General features: G+C 28.9%; 1 protein-coding gene across 2 annotated transcripts in view; it reads right to left on the bottom strand.

Annotated features, from left to right (window-relative positions):
- The window catches only part of LOC145284953 (uncharacterized), a 216169-nt gene that overhangs the window by 105819 nt on the left and 87157 nt on the right, over positions 1-23193 (bottom strand). Inside the window, exon 1 of one of the 2 annotated variants that reach the window (XM_080134054.1) lies at positions 11154-11543. The exons of the other annotated variant lie outside the window; for it this stretch is intronic. Within the exon in view, the coding sequence (XP_079990180.1) occupies positions 11154-11183 (30 nt within the window). The 5' untranslated portion in view covers positions 11184-11543. Of the gene's footprint in view, positions 1-11153; positions 11544-23193 lie in introns of those variants that run through there. 2 annotated transcript variants of the gene reach the window in all.

The raw sequence follows: 23193 nt of genomic DNA, 5'->3' as shown, positions 1-23193 counted from the left end.
ATATAAAAAAGAGCGACAGCGCAATATTTCCTGGAAAAATATCCGGCATTTGTGTTCAAATGTTATTTTCTTTGATTTTCAACAAGTCGTGATCTATTTTTAAATTACTAGAATAAAAGCAAATTAAGATCTTTTTTTTCTTTTCTTTTTTACTTTACGGTAACGTTTAAAATATAAATAAATTTGCATCGAAATCATTAAAATGTTAATGTTTATAGGAATAAATGAGACATTTTGTTTCAAGCAAAGTTATGAATGAAATGTTTTCATTTTAAATTAATGTTTCAGTTATTTAAAATAGTGAACTTTGCAAAGTGATATACGAATACGCATTTGTCTTTATTAGAGAGTGGGTTACGAAAATCAATATTCAATACTAAAAGAAATATATGAGTAAAAATTACAATATATTATTTTAACATAAAAAACTGGAAGAATATTATGGCAATATCATTTCGACATATCAAATATTATGACTGATAGCAAAGAAATTCTGCGAGTCCGTGAGTTTATGTTTTTCGTCTCAAAGTAACTTACAAGTAAATTTTGTTTAATATTAAACAATTATTTATTGAAATAGAATTTACAATTCCATAAATTATGCCATAAACGAATTAAAAAATTCATTTAGCAAAAAATACTTGTGCATTTCGTAGCTTCGAAAACAAAACGAAAAAGCAAATATATTAGCAATTAAATGTTGGCAAAGGTCATACAAGTTACTCTTCTACCTATGTGAATGATTTTTGTGGTTTAACTTATTTAAACCTGTTTATGTCGAAACGCAAATAGCATCAAGTAATTAAGTCAGAACGAGAATAAAATGACTAACATTAGGCAGTCTCGATAATAATTAACAAAAATAATATATAGAGTAATAATCAAACAATAATAATTTATAGAGTAATAATAAAACAAAAATAATATATAGCGTAATAATTAAACAATAATAATATATAAAGTGAAAATTAAACAATCATAATATATTAAGTAATAATTAAACAATAGTTGATATATAAAGTAATAATTAAAAAATAATTATTATATACAGAAATAAGTAAGCATCAATAATATATAGTAATAATTAAACAATCATAATATATGGAATAATTATTAAACAATTATAATATATGGAGTGATAATTAAACAATAATAGTATATAAGATAATAGTTTTTAGCGATTATCTAGACTTTCCAGATAACCGTTTCATATCAGACATTTTGTTCTCGTTCTAAGTTAAACACTCGATATTATTTGTTTCGAAATAAATAAACTATTACAATTAGACCATTGCAAGTTCCACAACCTTCATTCATACATTAATGTGATTATTTTATCAATTTTTTACACATAATTATAAAATAAAATAATCATCTTATAGTTATCAGATGTAAATTAAATACTACATAATGAAAAATATATCACCATATATAATTTTCTAATTTATTCTAAATATATATCTGATTATAACGAATGTTATTATTTTCTATCATTATATTATTACATTTGGTTAATTTATTTGGGTTATCCTGACTTACGATCTCCATTTTATTCCCCCTTATTTGCTAATTTTCATTTTATCTCATTTAATATATTTATCTATATGATTGTTAAAATTTTATTTCCATGCTCTTAATCAGTTTGTAGTATGGACGATATATATTTAGATCTATGCAAACAGTTTTGTATTACTTCCTGACGCTTGTTTAGAAGGCTTTCTTTAGATATTATTATATTGTTGCATAGAGGTACATATTAAGGAGATGACGGGGACATATATCATGATGACATGTATAACAGAATACAAAGATAGTGATGATGAGGGAGAGAAGACATTTATATATCAGTTCTTATAACACATCTTGGAGAAGGGGAGACATATCTTGTGATAGAGGAGATGGGGCAAATAATTTGGAAGGGGGTTATGATGTTCATTATAAGATGATAAACACAATTACCTTTCGTTCATGATGAAGGATGACACAAAGCAACTGTTACAAATAATGATAATTCATTTATTCATCTGATTGTCCGGTCGAGTGACGTCAGGAATTCAATTTTGGATGTACATAATCTAAATGTTCTCTTCTTCGCTTTTGAGGGATTAACTGACCAACTGTCTGGCTCTCTTGCTGACTGACTTCTGACTGATTAAAATCCGAACCCATAATATGTCTTTTGTCTATAACGCCAGAAGTTTGTTTTCAAACGTGACCAATTTCACGTGGCTTAACATATGTTTGTCCAACACCGTTTTGACAACAAAAGAATCCTCAATTCTAAACTAAGCTATTTTTAACAATATAATTTAATTTGCATTGTTCATTCGTTTACTGACATATTTAATATTCAAATTTCTAAAGAATGAACAATCAACTCTTTTTTTCCGATATAAACAATATTTAACTATTCTAATAGACTAAATTTCTAACATTCCTTTTCTTAACTTTGCCTACACGGTTCGATTCTAAGCTTATCCTAATCTCATTTTACTTATCTAATATTATTTTTATTTACATGGAAAGGGGACAGCCCTTCCATGTAACAATATGATATGATTCTAGATTGCAAAGGTTGCATTAGCCAGACTTATTTGGTGAGTATTTACTAACGCTTCCTTTGTATTCAATGTTATTTATTCTTAATTCTGTATCCAATTTGCTAATGATGTTGTTTTCTTCTTATTAACTGTTAGTATTTTAAAAGATGCTATATGGTTGTTTAATCTATCTTTAAATCTACATTCAATGCCCTCAATGTATGTTCTGGTTCTATTATTATGTATTACTTCATATTCATGTACTATATTAGAAATGGGACATTTACCTTCTAATGGACTACTGACAATATTCCTACAGTTTCAAAGTGAATTGTCTCCAATGATTTGATAAAAAATCCACCGTTAATCTTTTTTTCTATTTTTGCATTGTTACGAAACAGGTGCTGTCACGAATTGTGAATGTCAACGTAGTTAAAGGAATAAATTGTAAGATGGTCAACATCATGAAATTTGAAATATAGATATTTTCATTTATTTGCTATATGCTCTGTAATTACATTGAGCTTCATATATTAATGATTTGTATAATATAAAAGGTGAACTATAATTTAAATTTTTTTCAATATATATATATATATATATATATATATATATATATATATATATACTAACATATTTCTCTTACAGATTTATATAAGTCGCTGATGAGTTTTTTGTCTATCTACACCACTCAACGAAACAAGTGTAAGACGGGCCATACTCCAATAAAATGATATAATGTGATTTAAATATACTTGTGGTATTTGAATTGTTTACAAATGATATCATAAAATATATATTACACATATATATTTATGCTATATATATTAAATATATTCAATATATATTATATATACTATATATTGTATATTCTATACATACAAATTAGTGTATATATTACATATACTATATATTGTATAATATGTATGTATATATATATTGTACTATATATATTACATATACTATATATCTCTACTATAATATAAAAATCACTTTGCGTGTGTGTGCGTGAGTTTCTTCCTCATAGGCTCTGAAACGGCTGAGCCTATCTTTTGTAAACGTCACACAAATGTAATTTATATGTCTGGCAATGTTTTTAGATAAGTTTTATACAGAAAATTATCCGATAAGTATCAAAAATTGAAAAAAATCCGATCTTAAAAATAATTTTTCTTTTTTATAGACAAAAAAGAATAATTTTTTGCATGGGAGTATTTTATGTTACACCTTCCAAGAGAGATAATTAAATTTCAGCAAATCATTTCTTCATAAAAACAAATTCATTATAATCTGATGATTAAGCTTAGTAGTGGAGCATACGACTACAGATCGAAAGATCCCCTGTTCAAACCCAGGTGTACTTTACCAATTTATTTTAATTTTTTATTCTTAATGAGTTCAATTAACTATAAAAGAAGATGCACCATTTAAAATCACCGCAAATCATTTCTTCGTTTGCATATTTAAAAACTAAATATTAATAAGAATAAACTTTTCCAAGATATTGATCACCAAGCTGAAATATCAGCTGAAGTGATATTATAAACAAACACAAACAGGATATGATGAACGACTTTATTATTATTATTATTATGTCTTACTTTGTCTAAATCATTATCTTTTTTGACGAATTAGTCACAGGAAAAATCTTCGTAATATATAATAATCAAAATAAGATTGATTCTATAACAATACATACACAATTTGCATAAATAAAAATATCATGTTTAAGCATATATGTAAATGTATATATATATATATATATATATATATATATATATATATTTCTTCTGATGAGTTAAGGTATATTAGATTCACTGGTTGATATAATAATGAAGTTATTTTGGGCTACGAAAAAGATACTGTCAAGAATTGTAAATGTCAACTGAATTAAAAGAAATAAATTATAAGATGGTCAACATCATGAATTTGAAATATATTTTTGTCATTTATTCAAAATATATATAGACGTATATATATGCATATAAATGTAAATATATATTTATAAATATATATATATAAATATATCTGTTTATGAATATTTATATAAATATATATATAAATATATATATGTGTAAATACACATATACATAAATATATATATATAAATATATATATAATCATATATAAATACATATATATATATACACACATATACACATATATACATACATATATATATATATGAGAAAGAAAATTGAAACTGTTAGTTAAACTTTACAATCACAATATTGATTGTAAAGTTCAACTTACATTTTATAGTTTTAATTTTATTTCTTTTATAATAAGCTCTACTCACTATTGCGTATTGAGGTTTTAAATTGGGATTAAATTATCTATATATAAATGCTGATATTTATATTAGCTTGAAGTTTACCATTGCGTATATCAGGTAAACACAACATCACTTCTGTTTTCATTAATATATATAAATGTACACACACACACACACACACACACACACACACACACACACACACACACACACATATTATATATATATATATATATATATATATATATATATATATATAGTAAGTTATAAAATATATATGGCGATTAAGCTACACTGAATATTCCACGTTTCAACCACTCTAGGACTCTTAAGGCTTATGCGCATAAGCCTGAAGAGTCCTAGAGTGGATGAAACGCGGAATATTCAGAGTAGCTTAATCGCCATATATATTTTATAACTTACTAACTAGCTCTACTTACGTATTGAACACTTTTGAAGTAAATACTTTAAGTGTACGCATAAATTTATACTTTCGTACATTAATTTTATTGTGAGTAAATGAAATAGTTATATATATATATATATATATATATATATATATATATAAATACATTTATATATATATATATAAATATATATACTGTATTATATATATATATATATATATATATATATATATATATATATATATATATATATATATATAATATACTGTATTAACAAAACCAAGACTTCAAAAAATGAATTGATAGCAACGGAAAGTGTATTTCATTTTACGTTACAATTGTTTCCATACCAGTCGGACAATTTCAAGCATTGTGGCGTTTGAAGATTAAGCAATCTATAAATTATATGTATATATATATATATATATATATATATATATATATATATATATATATATATATATATATATATACATATATATATATATATATAATATATGTATATATAATATATATAATATATATATAGATACATGTAATATATATATAATATATATAATATATATATAATATATAATATATATAATATATATAATATATATATAATATATATAATATATATATAATATATATATATAATATACATGTAATATATATAATATATATAATATATAATATATATAATATATATAATATATATATAATATATATATATAATATATATAATATATATAATATATAGATAATATATAATATATATATATATATAATATATATAATATATAAATAATATATATATAATATATATATAATATATATATAATATATATAATAAATATGTTATATATATAATATCTATATAAATATAAATTAGTCCTCGCTATAAAGAGCAGCGCACAAAATGTTGTAAATAATAATAATAATAATAGAATAACAATAACAAAGACTTTCGTTGGCGAGGACTACTATTGACCGTAACCAGTTATACAGTCCTTTTGAAATTTTCATCTCTATTTTTCTCGTTATGTACTGAATATGTGTTAATGAAACCTATATGAATTATGTTCCTTATTAAATTTTAAAGATTTTCTATTCTGAAATAAGTTTTTAAAAATTTAATCTAAAAAAATTTAAAGTTTTTGTTAAAAAATTCAGACATTCTCATTATTCAGACCTTTATTACAAAGAGGGAGTTGCAAAAATGAGTTGTGGTGTGAGGAGAAATACAAACTAAAACAGAGCGAATATTCAGACCTTTAAAAATACAAAGAGGGGGTGCAAAATGAGTTGTGGTATGAGGAGAACTACAAACTGAAATAGAGAGGAGAGTTTTAAAATACAATCTTAAAAAGATAAGATGCAAGTTAGAAAAGAATTTCATCCAAGGCATGAAAATTGTTAAACAAAATGTTTTTACTATACGCTTTAACAATAACATAGAAATAACATAGCAGTAAAGCAACGAAACTTGGCACAGTTATTAGTCTTTCTCTACATAGAACAACCCAGAGGTATGCATTTCTCCCATCGTTTGATGCTGCTCTAAAGACCGTTTTTGTAGAACACACCAGGTTGGTCCTCCACCCACGAAGTGACTTCAGAAATCAAGGCTGCATCATCTGGGAAACGCTTTCCTTTCAAAAACAACTTCATGGCTGGGAAAAGGTGAAAATCAGAGGCATATATATAAATATATATATGCATAAATATATATATATATATATATATATATATATATATATATATAAATAAATATATATATATATAGATAGATATATAAAAAGATATATATAAATATATATATAAATAGATATATATAAGATATATATATATAAATATATTTATATACATATAAATATATGCATAAATATATATATATATATACAAATATATATATATAAATATATATATACAAATATATATATAAATATATATATAAATATATATATAAAAATATATACATGAATATATGTACATATAAATATATATAAATATAAATATATATTTATAAATATATATAAATAAATATATATATATATAAATATATATATAAATATATATAAATAAATATATATATATATAAATATTTATATAAATATATATACTATACATATAAATATATATATATAAATATATATATATATAAATATATATATATAATATATATATAATAAATATATAATATATATATTTATATATATATAAATAGGGACGAAACGTTGATCACCATTTTATAAATTCCTCGGTATTCTTTCTTGTGGTTTTATTTTTTTTACTCATATGTATATATATGTGTATCTATCTATCTATCTATCTATCTATCTATCTATCTATCTATCTATCTATTTATATATATATATATATATATATATATGTTTGTATATTTATACGTAACACTCCAAATCGACTAAGAACCATAAGAATTCACAGAATAAAAATGATATGAAAAATGTCTACCAGATACCCAGAACATCTTAAAAATATTACTATGCTTTAAACTTTATTAATCGACACTGTTTTATGTCACTTTAGAAAAAAACTAAAACGATGATTTATCAATTTCTTATAACAGTCCAAGAAATGTAACATAAACAGGTGTTTATGCGTACGATTGTTTCTGAGACGATTATTGGCTAATGCGGCTTATTAGCAGGGAAAACTGAGAGTATATTATACTTTTAACCAATCAAACAATCGACTTATGAATCATTATTTCTTAAAAGATAAACGTAAAGAAATAGGGATCGTAGTATTTATATCACACACACACACACACACACACACACACACACACACACACACACACACACACACACACACACACACACGCATAAATATATAAAGAGTAAATGGTAAACGTTAATTCGATTTCGGTAGTGGAAACATACAAGTAAATAGACTAAGAAGCGGCAATAAAAATGTGCGTATATATATATATATATATATATATATATATATATATATATATATATATATATATATATATATATATATATACGCACATTTTTATATACATAGCATATATACGTAGCATATATATATATATATATATATATACACTAGTATTTCAGCCCGGCGTTGCCCGGGCGTTATGATGTGTGTGTAAAAAAAAAAGTAAAAGTGGTCGTAGGAAGTCAGGCTCGAACCCGTACTGCGAAGGAGAAAAAGAACGGGAAATATACCTGACGTCTTGGCGGTTACGACCATCGCCAAACCTGAAGTGACTTATGTTTAAATAAAGGCTAGACAATCGAGAGGAGAGGATGACTTTCAAAAATATCGACGAAAAAAGCGACCCCCCTGTGGAAAAGTGCCTAGTTGAAGATGAAGATATTAATGTTTTTAGCAAATTTGTCGTATAAAAAGGTCAAACATTAAAACGATACTAAAATCCGGCGCCTCTGTCGAAAGTTAAAGGCATACATGCAGACATGCAAACATATGTACATACATACATACATTTATATATTGGTAACTAAAAATTTTCGATCCAAACCAATGAAAAAGCTTGCCCTATCTTTGTATATCCTTTATGTAAAATTTCAAAGCTGTAGACAAGAAATTGTCTGAGTAATTTGGTGGAGACCGCAGAGGTCAATTCTTTTTAAACTTTGACTCCTATTATGACCCCTTAACATTTATTCTTTAGGCTCAAATCAAGTTATTAATTTAGATCCATGTCCAAGGAACCTATATCTAAATTTTCAAGTGTTTAAACCCAAAATTGTCGGAGGAGTTTGGTAGAGTTCTCAAAAGTCAAATCCTTGAACTTTTACCCATTAACAGCCAAATTTATGGCCGAAAATGGATCAGAAAGATTCTTCTGAATCTCAGTACTCTGTATATAAAATTTCGAATATGTAGACTTAAAATTGACAAAGTTATTATGTAGGGAAATGTACTCACGCACAGAAAACAGACACACAGACACGTTCACTTTCATATATATATATATATATATATATATATATATATATATATATATATATATATATATATACTAGCAGGGGTGCCCGGCGTTGCTCGGGTGTTTGGAGGTGTATGCTGTGCAAGAAAAAATGGTTAATTTTTTAAAATTTTGACCCCTATTATGACCCCTTAAAATTTATAGTTTCGGACTCAAATCACTTTATTAAGTTAGATCCAGGTTCAAGGAACCTATATCTAAAATTTCAAGTGTTCGGACCCAAAATTGTCGGAGGAGTTTGGTAGAGTTTTTAAAGGTCAAATCGTTGAAATTTGACCCCTTAACAGCCAAATTTCTGGCTGACACCCGTCACATCGATTTTCCCAAATATCAGTACCCAGTATTTCAAATTTCGAGTCTATAGACTAAAAATTGACAGAGTTATTGCGTAGGGAAATGTACACAGACAGACACACAGACACACAGACAGACACGTTCACTTTTATAGATATATAGATATATATACATAGCATATATACACAGCATATATACTTAGCATATATATATATATATACATAGCGTATATACATAGCATATATATATATATATATATATATATATATATATATATAGCATATATACATAGCATATATATATATACATAGCATATATATATATATATATATATATATAGCATATATACATAGCATATATATATATATATATATATAGAGAGAGAGAGAGAGAGAGAGAGAGATACCATATATATGTAACATATAAATAACATATATATATAGCATATATATATATGGCATATATATATAGCATATATATAGCATGTATATAGCACACATATATATATAGCATATATATATAGCACATATATATAGCATATATATATATATATATAGCACATATATATATAGCATATATATATGTAGCACATATATATATATGTATATAGCAGATATATATAGCATATATATATACATAGCATATATATATGGCATATATATATATAGCATATATATATAGCATATATATAGCACATATATATATAGCATATATATATATATATAGCATATATATAGCACATATATATATAGCATATATATGTAGCATATATATATATAGCATATATTTATGTATATAGCACATATATATAGTATATATATATACATATAGCATATATATAGTATATATATAGAATATATATAAAGCATATATATATGTATAGCATATATTTATAGCATATATATATATATATGTATATATATAGCATATATATATATACATAGCATATATATAACATATATACATAGCATATATATGCTATACATATATGATATATATATGCATATATTTAATGCTAAATATATGCTATAAATATATGCTATGTATATATGTGTGTGTATATATATAGCATATATACACATATAGCAAATATGTATATATAACATATATATGTAGCATATACATATATATAGAGAGAGCATATATATATACATAGCATATATATATATACATAGCATGTATATATATAGTATCTATATATAGCATATATATAGCATATATTTAGCATATATATATATGCATATACATACATACATATAGCATAAATATATATATATATATATATATATATTTGTAGTCATCGACATACAGTCCTGTGTCGTTGTATTACAACTCATCAGTGCCGCTAGACTAGCACCTCTCCCAAGCCAAGGATCGAAAACGTTGTAAAAAAACTGTTTGAACAGAGCCTTTTCCTAGATCATTCTCAGAATTTTTCATTTATTTTGATCTCCCCCTCTCTTTCTGTGTTTTATTCTCTCTCTCACACACACACACACACACACACACACACACACACACACACACACACACACACACACACACACACACACACACACAGAGACTAACACAAATAATTTTAAACACGTTTTAAATCGTGTATTTGTTAACTTATACTCGTCCGAACATAGATAAGCATAGGAACTAATGATATTAAAACAATTACTTACCATTATGTTGTCAGATCGAAAACAATCCATTGATTGAAAAAGTCACAAGAATTTTTAGTCCGTTTTTTTTTTCGCTTAATTTAAATCGAAATCTCAGTCTTTTTTCTCATTTGTGCCTATATTTAAAATACGTATGTGCTGATTCTATCTCTCCGGCTATATGCTTATAAATTTACAAATGGTAATTGTTTCCGTATATATCTTTTGCGCACATATTTTGGTCTGTAAGGGTTCGTATCCTTTATATTGCTTTATATTATGGTGTCTATTGTTGATTTTGAATGCCTATATATCTGTGTATACATATCTTATATAGACATATGAACATCGATTTATCTATCTATCTATCTAGCTATCTATCTATATATATATATATATATATATATATATATATATTTGTGAAATAAATTTCTTTCTGTGTATGTAGTTTTTTGTTAGTATGTACGTGTGAATATATATATATATATATATAATGAAATATTATATATATATGTAATGAAATATTATATATATATAATTAAATATTATTGTTGTATATGTTTAGTGATATAATACATTATGCATTTGCGTTCGTAATTTGACTATATATTATGTTGTTTATTTTTGTTTATTTACGTATTTTACTGTGTACGTATATGTGTATAGGAATATATTATGGCCTTTTCTGCGGAATATGTATGTTTGTGTGTTTGGTTTAATTTGTATATATGTGTGAGTGTGTGTATATGTGTGCGTGTGTGTATATGTGTGTGTATGTGTGTATGTGTCCGTATGTGAAGGACTTTTCTTGTTTTTTTCTTAGAAAAAAAAAAAAATGTAAAGGCGTTAAGTGCAGCTGCAGCTTTGATGATCAACTTAAAATGTCGTCTGTTCATACGTTGTCCCGTGTCGATAAAGGGGCGGTGCTTTACCTTTCTCCCGTCTCTCCTTCCGCTGTAGTTGTTTTAGCTATATAACTTTCTTTGCTTACATGAGTTGCCTGAAAGATCTCAATACGAATATCAAGTTAAAAAGTTTTAAAATGCTCCTGCTGTCAGTTTGGCAATGGCGGTGTTTTTCGTAATCGCATTGTCGTCTGCTTTGATCGTTTTTTTTTAATCTTGATTGGAATTGTTTAAAAATCGAGCAGTTCTGCACAAAAGTTATGAGCGAATGTGAAAAAACAAAAGAAAGGATTGAATGAGATTAAAATTACTAAATGTATTTTATGGATTTAGAGAAAAAAGATTAAACGAAAAAGAAAAAAGATTTAAACTGAATGAAAAACGGTTTGAACTAAACGAAAAATAGGCTTAACTGATTGGAAAAACGTTTTAACTGAACGAAAAGGTTTAAACTGAATTGAAAAAAGATTTAAACTGCTTTGAAAAAGAATTTAAACTGAATGGAATAGGGTTTTACCTGGACGAAAAAGATTTGAACGAATATAATAGGTTTAAACTGAATGCAAAATAGTTTAAACTAAATCCAAAAATGTTTTAAACTGAATGAAAAAATTAAACGGAATACAAAATGATTTAAACCGAATGACAAACAAGATTTAAAAAGTAAGAAAAAAGTTTCTAAATAATTGAATTTTGTATTAAAAGAAAACATTGTGAAATTAATTTTCTTAAATTGATAGAAAACAGTTTTGATTTCGTCGGAAAATTTTTCATTTAAGATGGCGCCGAGCATAAAAAAAATCTATTGCAAAGTTTAACTGTCAGTAATAATGGTTTAGGGTCTTATTAAGGATGGAAAAGTCTAGAATCCATTTTCCTAGTAAGAATAACGTCTCCAGTTTGAGTGATCACGCTTAAAATTGGTCCACTTTCCGCAACGAATACTTCTTCGCGAGTGGCTTATAATTTTTGATAACAACCAGCTCGGAATAGTAGTAGTAGTAGTAGTAAAGAAGAAAGAAAAAACGCAACAACCTAAAAAACAAAACAAAAACAAAACAAAAACAACAACAACAACAACAATAACAATAACAAAGACCAAAAGGATTAAAGAACAAAGGCTTACGCTAAAGGTGACGATTTAGAAAGAAAGGAAATAAAAAAAAAAGGATAAAAAATAAATAAAGAGTTCTGGAGTCTGGACATCGCCTGAAACGCCATCGAAAATAAATGGTTTTGTTGTGTGTTTTGTGTGTGATAAGTCGTTGCCTGTAAGGTTGGTCGTTTTTTAATACGTGTCTATTGTTTTATTAGGCTAACAAGAAAAGTGGACGACGTTATTATGCGTTCGTTTCTGACGCAAAACTGTAAAAGTAGGTGTGTGTACTCGGACGAGATGAGTGGAGATAAGATGTGTGTACATTTGTGTGGGCGGCGAGTGTGTGTGTGTGGTGTGGTGTACGCGCTCTGTCCCCCCCCCCTATGTGTACGGTGCCATTGTTGGGTGCTGGAACATACGACGCCTGCGCGGGACAAACCGCGATGTTGTCGCGTGCCACAAACTCCGATGCACACGCGCACTTGTGTTGAGGGCGTCGTGCTATCGGGCCGTCATGCTGGTACGATCCTGGCCCAGGGAAAACGGAGGAGAGAGAGAGAGAGAGAGAGAGAGAGAGAGAGAGAGAGAGAGAGAGAGAGAGAGAGAGAGAGAGAGAGAAAGGGTCATGCTGGTATGATAGTGCCAAAGAGAAAACATAATGAGGAATCGAGAAGTGATAGAGGATGAGAAACAATAGCTCTCTCTCTCTCTCTCTCTCTCTCTCTCTCTCTCTCTCTCTCTCTCTATATATATATATATATATATATATATATATATATATATATATATAAGGGAATTAAAATGAATATGTAAAAGAATATGCAAATTAGCTAGATCTGTTGCGAGTGAATGCAATTCCATGCCTCATATATAACGAAGTTGTAATTAATGCAGATATTCTACATGATTTATACTTGTGTTGTAATATTTGCGTAAAAAGTTTATGGTAAACACAAAACTATTTCCATATATATTAATGTATACGTATATATCTTTTGTTTAAAAAACTTTGCCTACCAAACTACTCTGTCAGTTTTGGTCTACATACATGAAACTTAATATATACGGTATTCGAACCCATGCGAAACTTTATATTTGATTTTTAACCCAGGAAAATCGGTACAAAAGTGTGAAAAAAAAAGAAAATGAAATTTGCCAGGTGACGTTCAAACGGCAGCATTACGAATATGCATGCATAACGTAATAGCTATTGGTTCATGTTTTAATTTTTAGCCTTGCAGCAAACATGTCTTCATAGCTCAGACATTAACGTTAAAAATAAATCGTAAGCTAAACGTTTTGGTTTAGATTCTTGGTGGTGGTGGTGGTGGTGCTGGTGCACGACTGCACGAGTTATTTTATTTTATTTTTACTTTTTAAATCATTACTATGTATTGGGTCTAATATAATATAATAATAAATACGAAGTCTGCATTACTCAAAATATCATATTTAAGCGTATTTTACGATCGAGCAATGCCGGTATATATATATATATATATATATATATATATATATATATATATATATATATATATATATATATATATATATATCATTATTAAAGATAATAGATAGCTTTTGTTTAATTAAACTTTTTTTTGTTTTTAATCTTGTTTTTGAGAGGGAAAGATAGAGAAAAATAGGGGAAAAATGAGAGAGAGAGAGAGAGGGAGAGAGAGAGAGAGAGCGAGAGAGAGAATGCATGTGCATGCGCGAGAGTTTGTTTTTTTTTTTTTTTTGAAACGTACACAAACAGGTAAAGGCAAAAATTAAATTGACAGCTAAATACACACGCACATCCGTAAAAAGTGTAAAACTTGAATTAAATTTGATAGCAAACATGAAATACACGCCATTTCTCCGCCCCCAGCAGTAAACATTAAGGCCACGCCCCATTTGAAGCCACGCCCACAAATGCTTTTAATCACGCCGTTTATTTTTTTTTGATTTTCTCTAAATTTTTATTTAGTTATTCATTTAATTTTTTTTACCTAGGTAGTTTCGTTCTGATTTCCATTTTTCTTGCTTCTTCTCACCCTGTTTTCATATACAATGACTTCAGCTTTTGCTGGTATTCTCATATTTTTTTTTTGAGTTGCAATACTCGTACTACGCCGGAGATGCAAAATAATAGTTTTACTTCTTCTGTGTTAAGGTATATTAATCCCTTTAAAAGTTATTAAATACCGAAACACAGCACCTAAACGAATCATAAATTGATTTGACCCGTTGGACACACACACACACACACACACACACACACACACACACACACACACACACACACACACACACACACACATAGAATGTGTTTTTATTCATACAAGCATTTTTAGTTAAATATGTGCATACTTGTTTCAGCAAAAATATTGACAAAGAAATAATAATAAAAATGTATATATCCCCGACAAACCCGCTTAGCAACAAAATCTCACCCCTTCACTGTTTAGGTTTCTACTCTAATAGTTTTCTCTCCTCGACTAGCTAGACTTTGGAATTCACTTTCTGCTACCTGTTTCCCTGGCTGTACTGATATGCAGAAGTTTAAATGTAATGTAAACCAACATCTTGTTTATCTTTCCTATGCATGATCCCAAATAATAGCCCTTTACGTCCAAATGACGATTTGTCTTCGTAAGTGTGAACGTGAGTAAAAAAGACGAAAAAACAAACAAACAAAAAAAACTACAGCTCTACTTGTTGTTGAGCACCATCTTATAAACACAGCAGCTTCATAGTGAGCCAATATCCTAATAGAATTATGTGTAGTAAAATAAATTCTCCGAGGGGAACAAGTTAGCCCGAATTTTATGTCTATTTAAGGATATTGAAATCAAGATATTATGATACAAAATCTTGTGTCTAGAATCCTTATTCCAATTTTGATCAAAATTCATTGCATAATTTTGGATTCTAGAAAATGTCAAACATTTAAAAGGTCTTAAAAAGAAATTGAAATTCCGGGAATATGGTGTCTAATTTTTATGAGTCAAACCTAATGCAACTTTAAAATATTTGAATTTTCACATGCGACGCTGTGGCCATATTATGCCTGCTAGAATCCCTTAAAATACTTCAAAAGAAACTGACATTTAAGAAATATTGATTGTATAAAATTTCGAAACAATCGGAAATATTTGAATTTCAGCTCTTTTTTTTTAAACCATCATTTGTATAAAATAAAATTAAACTAATTATAGACCACATTACTATTTATTACTAGGGTAATCACTCTCGAGTATATATCCGACACAGAAACAGTTAATCAATCGAGAACCACATCACTCTATATAAAAACATATGATATTAACGGATATATACTCGAGAGTCAAAATAATGAAAAGAATATTCTCTTGCCCTACTTATTACACTTAACAGCTGTATTCCAAAATTCATAATGATTAGTTAAATAGTTCAAAAGTGAATCATACATCGATTTTGAACTCTGTCAAGGCAGGATAAGCTGCTTTTAGTAGTTCCTGCCAGGATGTGGCAACAGTACGCCACCCTTGAACTACTTGGCTCTTATACAGGTAGAGAATTGCATCAGTAGTGAGATATCTACTGGAGCGGTGGAACAATTCCACCATTTTTTTCAGCAGCCTTGATAACGGATTTGATGTACGTGTTCCATCTCAGATCAAGACTAAATATCAGACCCAGAAGCTTGTCAAAACATGGAGCCTCCCCAAGACGAGAGCCATTCATTTCAATTGATGCCAGACGGGGATCAAAGCGTTGATGATGTAAAGATAGAAGCTTGGTTTTAGATGCTTTAAAATTAACCAGTCACCTCTTTCTCTATTATACCACGTGGTCAAGATCAGAGGAGGGAGAATCAGAGAGAACTTGGTCATCTATGCCCTTTGAAGTGTTGCCATTGATGATAGTGTTGTCAGCATAAATGTCTACGAATGATCTTAGGATGTGATTTGGGAGATCATTGATGTAGATCAGGAAGAGAGTTGGGCCCAGGATGGACCCCTGAAGGACTCCATCATTAATACTGTGAGCTTCTGATTTCTGCCCATCCAGTGGGATTTCATGCTCTCTTGAGGATCGTTTTAAAATACAGAAAATAAAAAATACTCTTATGAACCTATCAGAGAGAGATGATTTGATAATTGAGAAGACATTTCCAACTATACCGTAGCTGGAGATCTTATCAACTGTTTCACATTTGCATGCTAAGAATAAGTATGTTTAAAACCCCTTTTTTCTCGAGTGGCTTTGTGCCCTAATAAGTTATGATACATTAGTAAAAAAAAATAGAGGGGTGAGACATCCTGTAATCTCAAGGTTCGCAAGAGACACACCTGTTTGTTGTGGTTTACGAGCAACGTTTGGGTCAAACTATAAATAACGAAATCCACATAATTTACAGAGGAAAAAATATCGCTTTCAGATTTATTTGTTACACAAAGAAAGTAACAGACGAACGTTTATAAAATGTCATACTGACCCATAAATATTTCAAGAGGAGAAAAAGTTCCAAACACTTAATGAGATTTATTATGCAATCACAACGAAGTCTTGTTTAGTATGTTATTCTATGCGAAAGTGTTCGGATGACATTTACCTTACAAGGTTATAACATTGGAGAGACGCACAGACACGTATTGCATGCAAAATGCAGCTTGCAGGCCATAATTTGATCACTTTTGCATTTATAATTATCTTTTTTATTCATTGTTTAGATCCCAATACAATTAAGAATGACAATAATTCAAGTGGGATTTCATGCTCTCTTGAGGATCGTTTTAAAATACAGAAAATAAAAAACAGGAAAAAATTTTCACCGGAGAATTTCTGTATATAAGCATTCATTCAAACCAAATTTCGAATTAATGTTAGGCTACACACACGCAAATGGATTCAAATGTAAAGAATTCGGGGCTTTTCACCATTGTCTAACGGAATGCATAATTTGACCTAGAACTATATGAGCAGATATCGGTCCAAAGGTTGAAACAATAGACACCGAAAATATTAAACATTCCAATAGAAAAGTAAGTTTTTATAAATAAAATCATCACAGAGAAAATGCAGTAAGAGAGTCAGTCGATAAGAGAGAGAGAGAGAGAGAGAGAGAGAGAGGGAGAGAGGGAGAGAGAGAGAGTGTGTGTGTGTGTGTGTGTGTGTGAGAGAGAGAGAGGCTGCGGCACAAGTCACCGCCCAACAATCGTCTAACCACTCCCCCCCCGCGCATTTCAGTAAGCGTCAAAACATAGAACATAACAATTTGTTACCGAAAAGCTGATTGTCGGTTTGAAATAAAAGCAACATATTTTTGTAGATCAACTGTGTTGTGATTTTTACTTCGCTATCAGTGTGTGTATATATTTTGAGCAGCGACGAAAGTACGCGTTAAATAATTTAGACTGGACAAACGCATCCCGAACGATCGGCCACAGCAATTACGTAACATTATGTCTAATAGCTTAAAAGTAGTCGGATATCTCATGACTTCTATTCGGTCTAGAGAGACAATGGAGATCACCTGTAAGTGGAGCTGTATGTGTAATTGAAAAGCAAAGGTTGCGTAATATTCACTGGAAACAATGCCGAGATGAGCGGAGAGCACATGGTATCTCCAAATGGTCACCTATTTTAGTACTGACCAGGTCCAACGCCACTTAACCACGACGATCTAGAAGGAAGCAGTGTGTGAACGTAATTATACCATATATATATATATATATATATATATATATATATATATATATATATATATATATATGGTATAATCACGGAAATAATTATATATATATATATATATATATATATATATATGGTATAATCACGGAAATAATTATATATATATACATACATATATATATATATATATATATATATATATATATATATATATGGTATAATCACGGAAATAATTATATATATATATATATATATACATATATACATATATATATATATATACTAGCTGTACCCGGCCACGCGTTGCTGTGGCTCAGTTTGTTAAAATGGAACACATTCCCCAAGAAAAATTGCATTTGTTCGTTTATTTACTTTTATTATTTTTTGCAATTTTTTTTTATCAATAAAAGTTGGGTTTTTTCCACAAAAAATTAATTTTTTACCATAGAATGTTAGGTGAAAGTTTTTTTGTTCTTTTTTTTTTTCAGGAAAACTTGCACTTTTTTTAAAAAAGAAATTTGGCAGTAAACGTTTCTTTTTGAAAACGGAATTTTTATTATAAAAAGAACAGATGAATGCTTTATATGAACATTGTAAATAGTTAGGTGAAAGTGGAGAAAAGTTTTTTTTTTCAAGAGACTGTACAAATTATTTTTTTTTCAACAGATGGCAAGAAAAACAGAAAAATACTTCCATCAATAATTATGCAAAAAAAATAAATAAACTGGAAAACTTTCTGTTATTAATGTTTGCTAAAAAATAAATACAGTAAACTTCGCTGAAGTGTTAGCATATGCTGCATCTTAAAAAGTTGATTCAATAAATGCTACTTTTTTGTTACTTACATGAATGAGTTTATTTTATGTTTTAAAGCATTTTTAAGCGCTTTTCTTTATTTTTTAATCTAAAATTGCGGGTGTGTGGGTGCAAAATATCTCCAGATTTTCTAGAATTCCCCCCTAGATTGCAAACGAAATCTCCAGATCTAGCGCTAAATTGAAAACACTGGTCACGTGACGCAAGCGGTGATAAATAATTGTCCATAAAAAAATGACCTATCGGTCCAAAGAAAACCACCTATTTATTATAGAAAAATTAAGTATAATGTTATAATTAAAAAGAGATATATAGAAACACGCATGAATACAGTAAACATATTATACCAAAATGTCGAATCAATCATTTATTTAGTTATTTAGACTATTAATTACGAACGAACCAAGAGTTACATATATATATATATATATATATATATATATATATATATATATATATATATATATATATATATATATTGTTTATTCTTGACAAGTTTGCCATCTCTTCATTTAACTGCTGTGCGGATGTGTTAAAACAGGTGGCTCTTTAACCCAGCTTCAGCTTACATGAACTTTCACATATGTTGCACAAAATGTATTCCTTCCCCGTATGTAAACATTTTTTTAAAAATAATTTTCTAATTGTGTTTTAGCTGGGATGGGACATCCTACCGGATGCCAGACATTTACCCGCTCTCTCATACATTCCAACCGAGAAATCTTTTAAAGATTCTAGCCGCCCCTTTAACTGCAATTGTTTTGATCTCTTTTGCACTTACTTCACCGGGTATACTTGCCAAGTAATTGTGGGGATATTTTTTTCATGAGTCCGGTAGCTTCTATAATTACTAGAATGATGGAAATCTTCCTAAGATTCCAGTTTCTTTTCACATTATGAATCCACAAATGTTTTGCTATGCGGCTTTTAGATTTGCAGACAAGACACCAAATATGACAGCTTGACACTGGAAGTCGTGCTGTTATGGCTTCTTGCAGACGTACATACGGAATTACATTTTAGTCATGTTTTTTAGGCAGGATAAAAGCAGTTTGTTTTGTTTGTTTCCAAAGTAATCATGTTATCACTTATTTCTTCTTTTCGGAAGGTGAATGCATTTATTGTGGTTTCATATAAGAGAGAATATCGCAGGCATTTCTGCTCCTAGACCACCAATAGGATTCTCCACTCTGAAACCATCCGCATGTCTAAATTTTCCCTTATTGGAATGCGAACAAATATATTGTTCCTATTTACAATGCCTCTCCACGCGACAGAGTTAGACACCAGGGTCGTTTTTTTAATGTGGAGAAAAGGAACAAAAAATAAAAATTGTTTCAATCGTGAAGGATTTATCCTCGGCTAACAGAGAACAAGAAATTGAAGAGTAGCATCTGAAGAACAGATACCACACTTTGATCTTGAACCCTACCTATTTTTAGGAATAATGTATTTACCCAGAAACTATAAATATAGATACCTCTATAGATCGAGCAAGCAATTCATGACAATTTTGGCCCCAGAATGATGGTGTATCATTGCATACTTGTCTATATAGCATGGGAAAGTAATTCGTGTATAAAATGTTCTGCAGTGTCTTTACATGTATGCATAACAAAAAAAACAAAAACACAAACAAACAAAAAAACACGTTCAGGTGTTCATAACGCCTCGTTTGTGTTTCTGTGTGTGTGTGTGTGGGGAGGTTTACATATACACAAACAATATAGCATTTTGTTATTGTATCACCTCTTCTTCTTGACAACACCGGAAAAGTTGGTGATTTCGTAATTTTTTATACGTCAATTATTCTATCGAGATTGCAAATTCACTGTTGTTTAACTCTTTATGTCCCACGCCCAACAACTCGTACTGAGTGGATTAGCCCATTCCACGTCCGGTCCGGCCAAAGGCCGATACTTGTCTGTTCTTTCCCAACTTACTAAACTCCACGTTTAATCTAAAACCACCTTTCTAATTTATTACGTCATCACCTGATGATTTTCACATAATTTGTTATTTTTCCCACATTCCAACTGACCTTTTGATCCAGAATTCCTCTTCCAAGTGAAAACATAATTGTCAGAATAAAATTCCATTCTATCAAGTTAACATTCCTCCTCACTAGCATTCCCGATACATATTTTCTAAAAATCAACAGCGATCATAATAATATCACTTGACACCTCCTGGTAGTACCCTATATAACAGTATACCTTTATAACATGCTTTTGTTAATATACATTTTGTTAACTATGACATTGTTTGTTTTCATAATTACCGGCCTGCAAGACAGACAGACGAAGAACCCGACAGACACACGTCTCTAATATATTTTTCTATACGTAAAGCACGGACATTTGCATGTCTATCTGTTTGTCCATACATCAGCTGTTAATATCTGATTTTCGAGCAAAAGCAAGTACTTATTTGCAATGAACTCATTCTACAAATGCTTAACCTGATTCTACTTGATTAAAGGTTGTTTCTATCATAATTTAAAGAAAGACTTGTTTTTAGTTAGGCTATATGATAACCAGAATTCATAATTGTTATCAGGACTTACCCATTCACTCATAATGGCCTCTTCTAATCATTATAAAAAGCATAATGGACTCTTCTAATCATTATAAAAAACCCCGAGAGTTGATATTCTTGTGGAGAAATATTGCAACCCTGACATCAAAAGGTTCGATAATCAGTCTGACAGAAACTTTACCATTTCGGTAGCCTTTTGCTGTAGGACTAATATAAATGTTCTGTGTAGCCCTGGTTTTCGTTTTAGAAGCTCTTCCGGAGAATGCTCATACTTAATTTTGCAGGGTCAGATGGGGCGCTATCTGATTTTTTCTCACCCTCCAACCGTGTATCACATATCTTTATTATTTATTATTTATCTGAAAATATATCGACTAAAGCGACACTACAGACAGTCTTAAACGCCGGAAATACAGACAACCTTTCTTTGTTTTCATTTCCTTGTACAACATATTCTTTCTACGTAAACGTTTTGTTTGCGTCTTACTTTATGGCCAAAATACTAACAGAAACAAAAGTATGGTGTTCAAGTAATAGTTACGACTAATTGTCATTTGGAAACAACAAATTGTTGGAACACCGAAAGTTTTATCGATTGATCTATGGTGAAAATTGTCACTTCCGTTAAAGCGAGTGATAGTAGTAAACATTTGTTGCTTCTTGGCATAACACTCCTTAGTAAATGCGCTAAATAAAAACTACTTTACTGAAATACTTGGTCAGTAGAAAACGGTAAAAAAAATTTACGGAATATAATATCTATATTTAGTAGTTAAGATATTAAATTTATCGAGTTTCTGTCACCACATAAATTCTGCTAAACAGGAATTCACTATTTGCAGCGAAAATGTTAATCCATAGCGACAGGAAAGAGTTATCATCCATTATCAATAAGAAAATGGCGGCTCGCAAGTAATTCGGTGAATCGTTGAACAATTTTGAATATCTTAAATAATAATGAAATTACAGTAAATTTTTTTTTCAGTTTACTTAAATGTAAGTTCTTAGAAATGACCCCCCCCTATGGTTTACACTCGATTCC

Source organism: Euprymna scolopes, chromosome 9 (assembly GCF_053919585.1).
Source record: "Euprymna scolopes isolate OS-2025 chromosome 9, ASM5391958v1, whole genome shotgun sequence".
NCBI classification, from domain to species: domain Eukaryota; kingdom Metazoa; phylum Mollusca; class Cephalopoda; order Sepiida; family Sepiolidae; genus Euprymna; species Euprymna scolopes.
The sequence above is the reverse complement of the archived record's forward strand: the minus strand, read 5'-3'. Positions and strand labels throughout refer to the sequence as shown.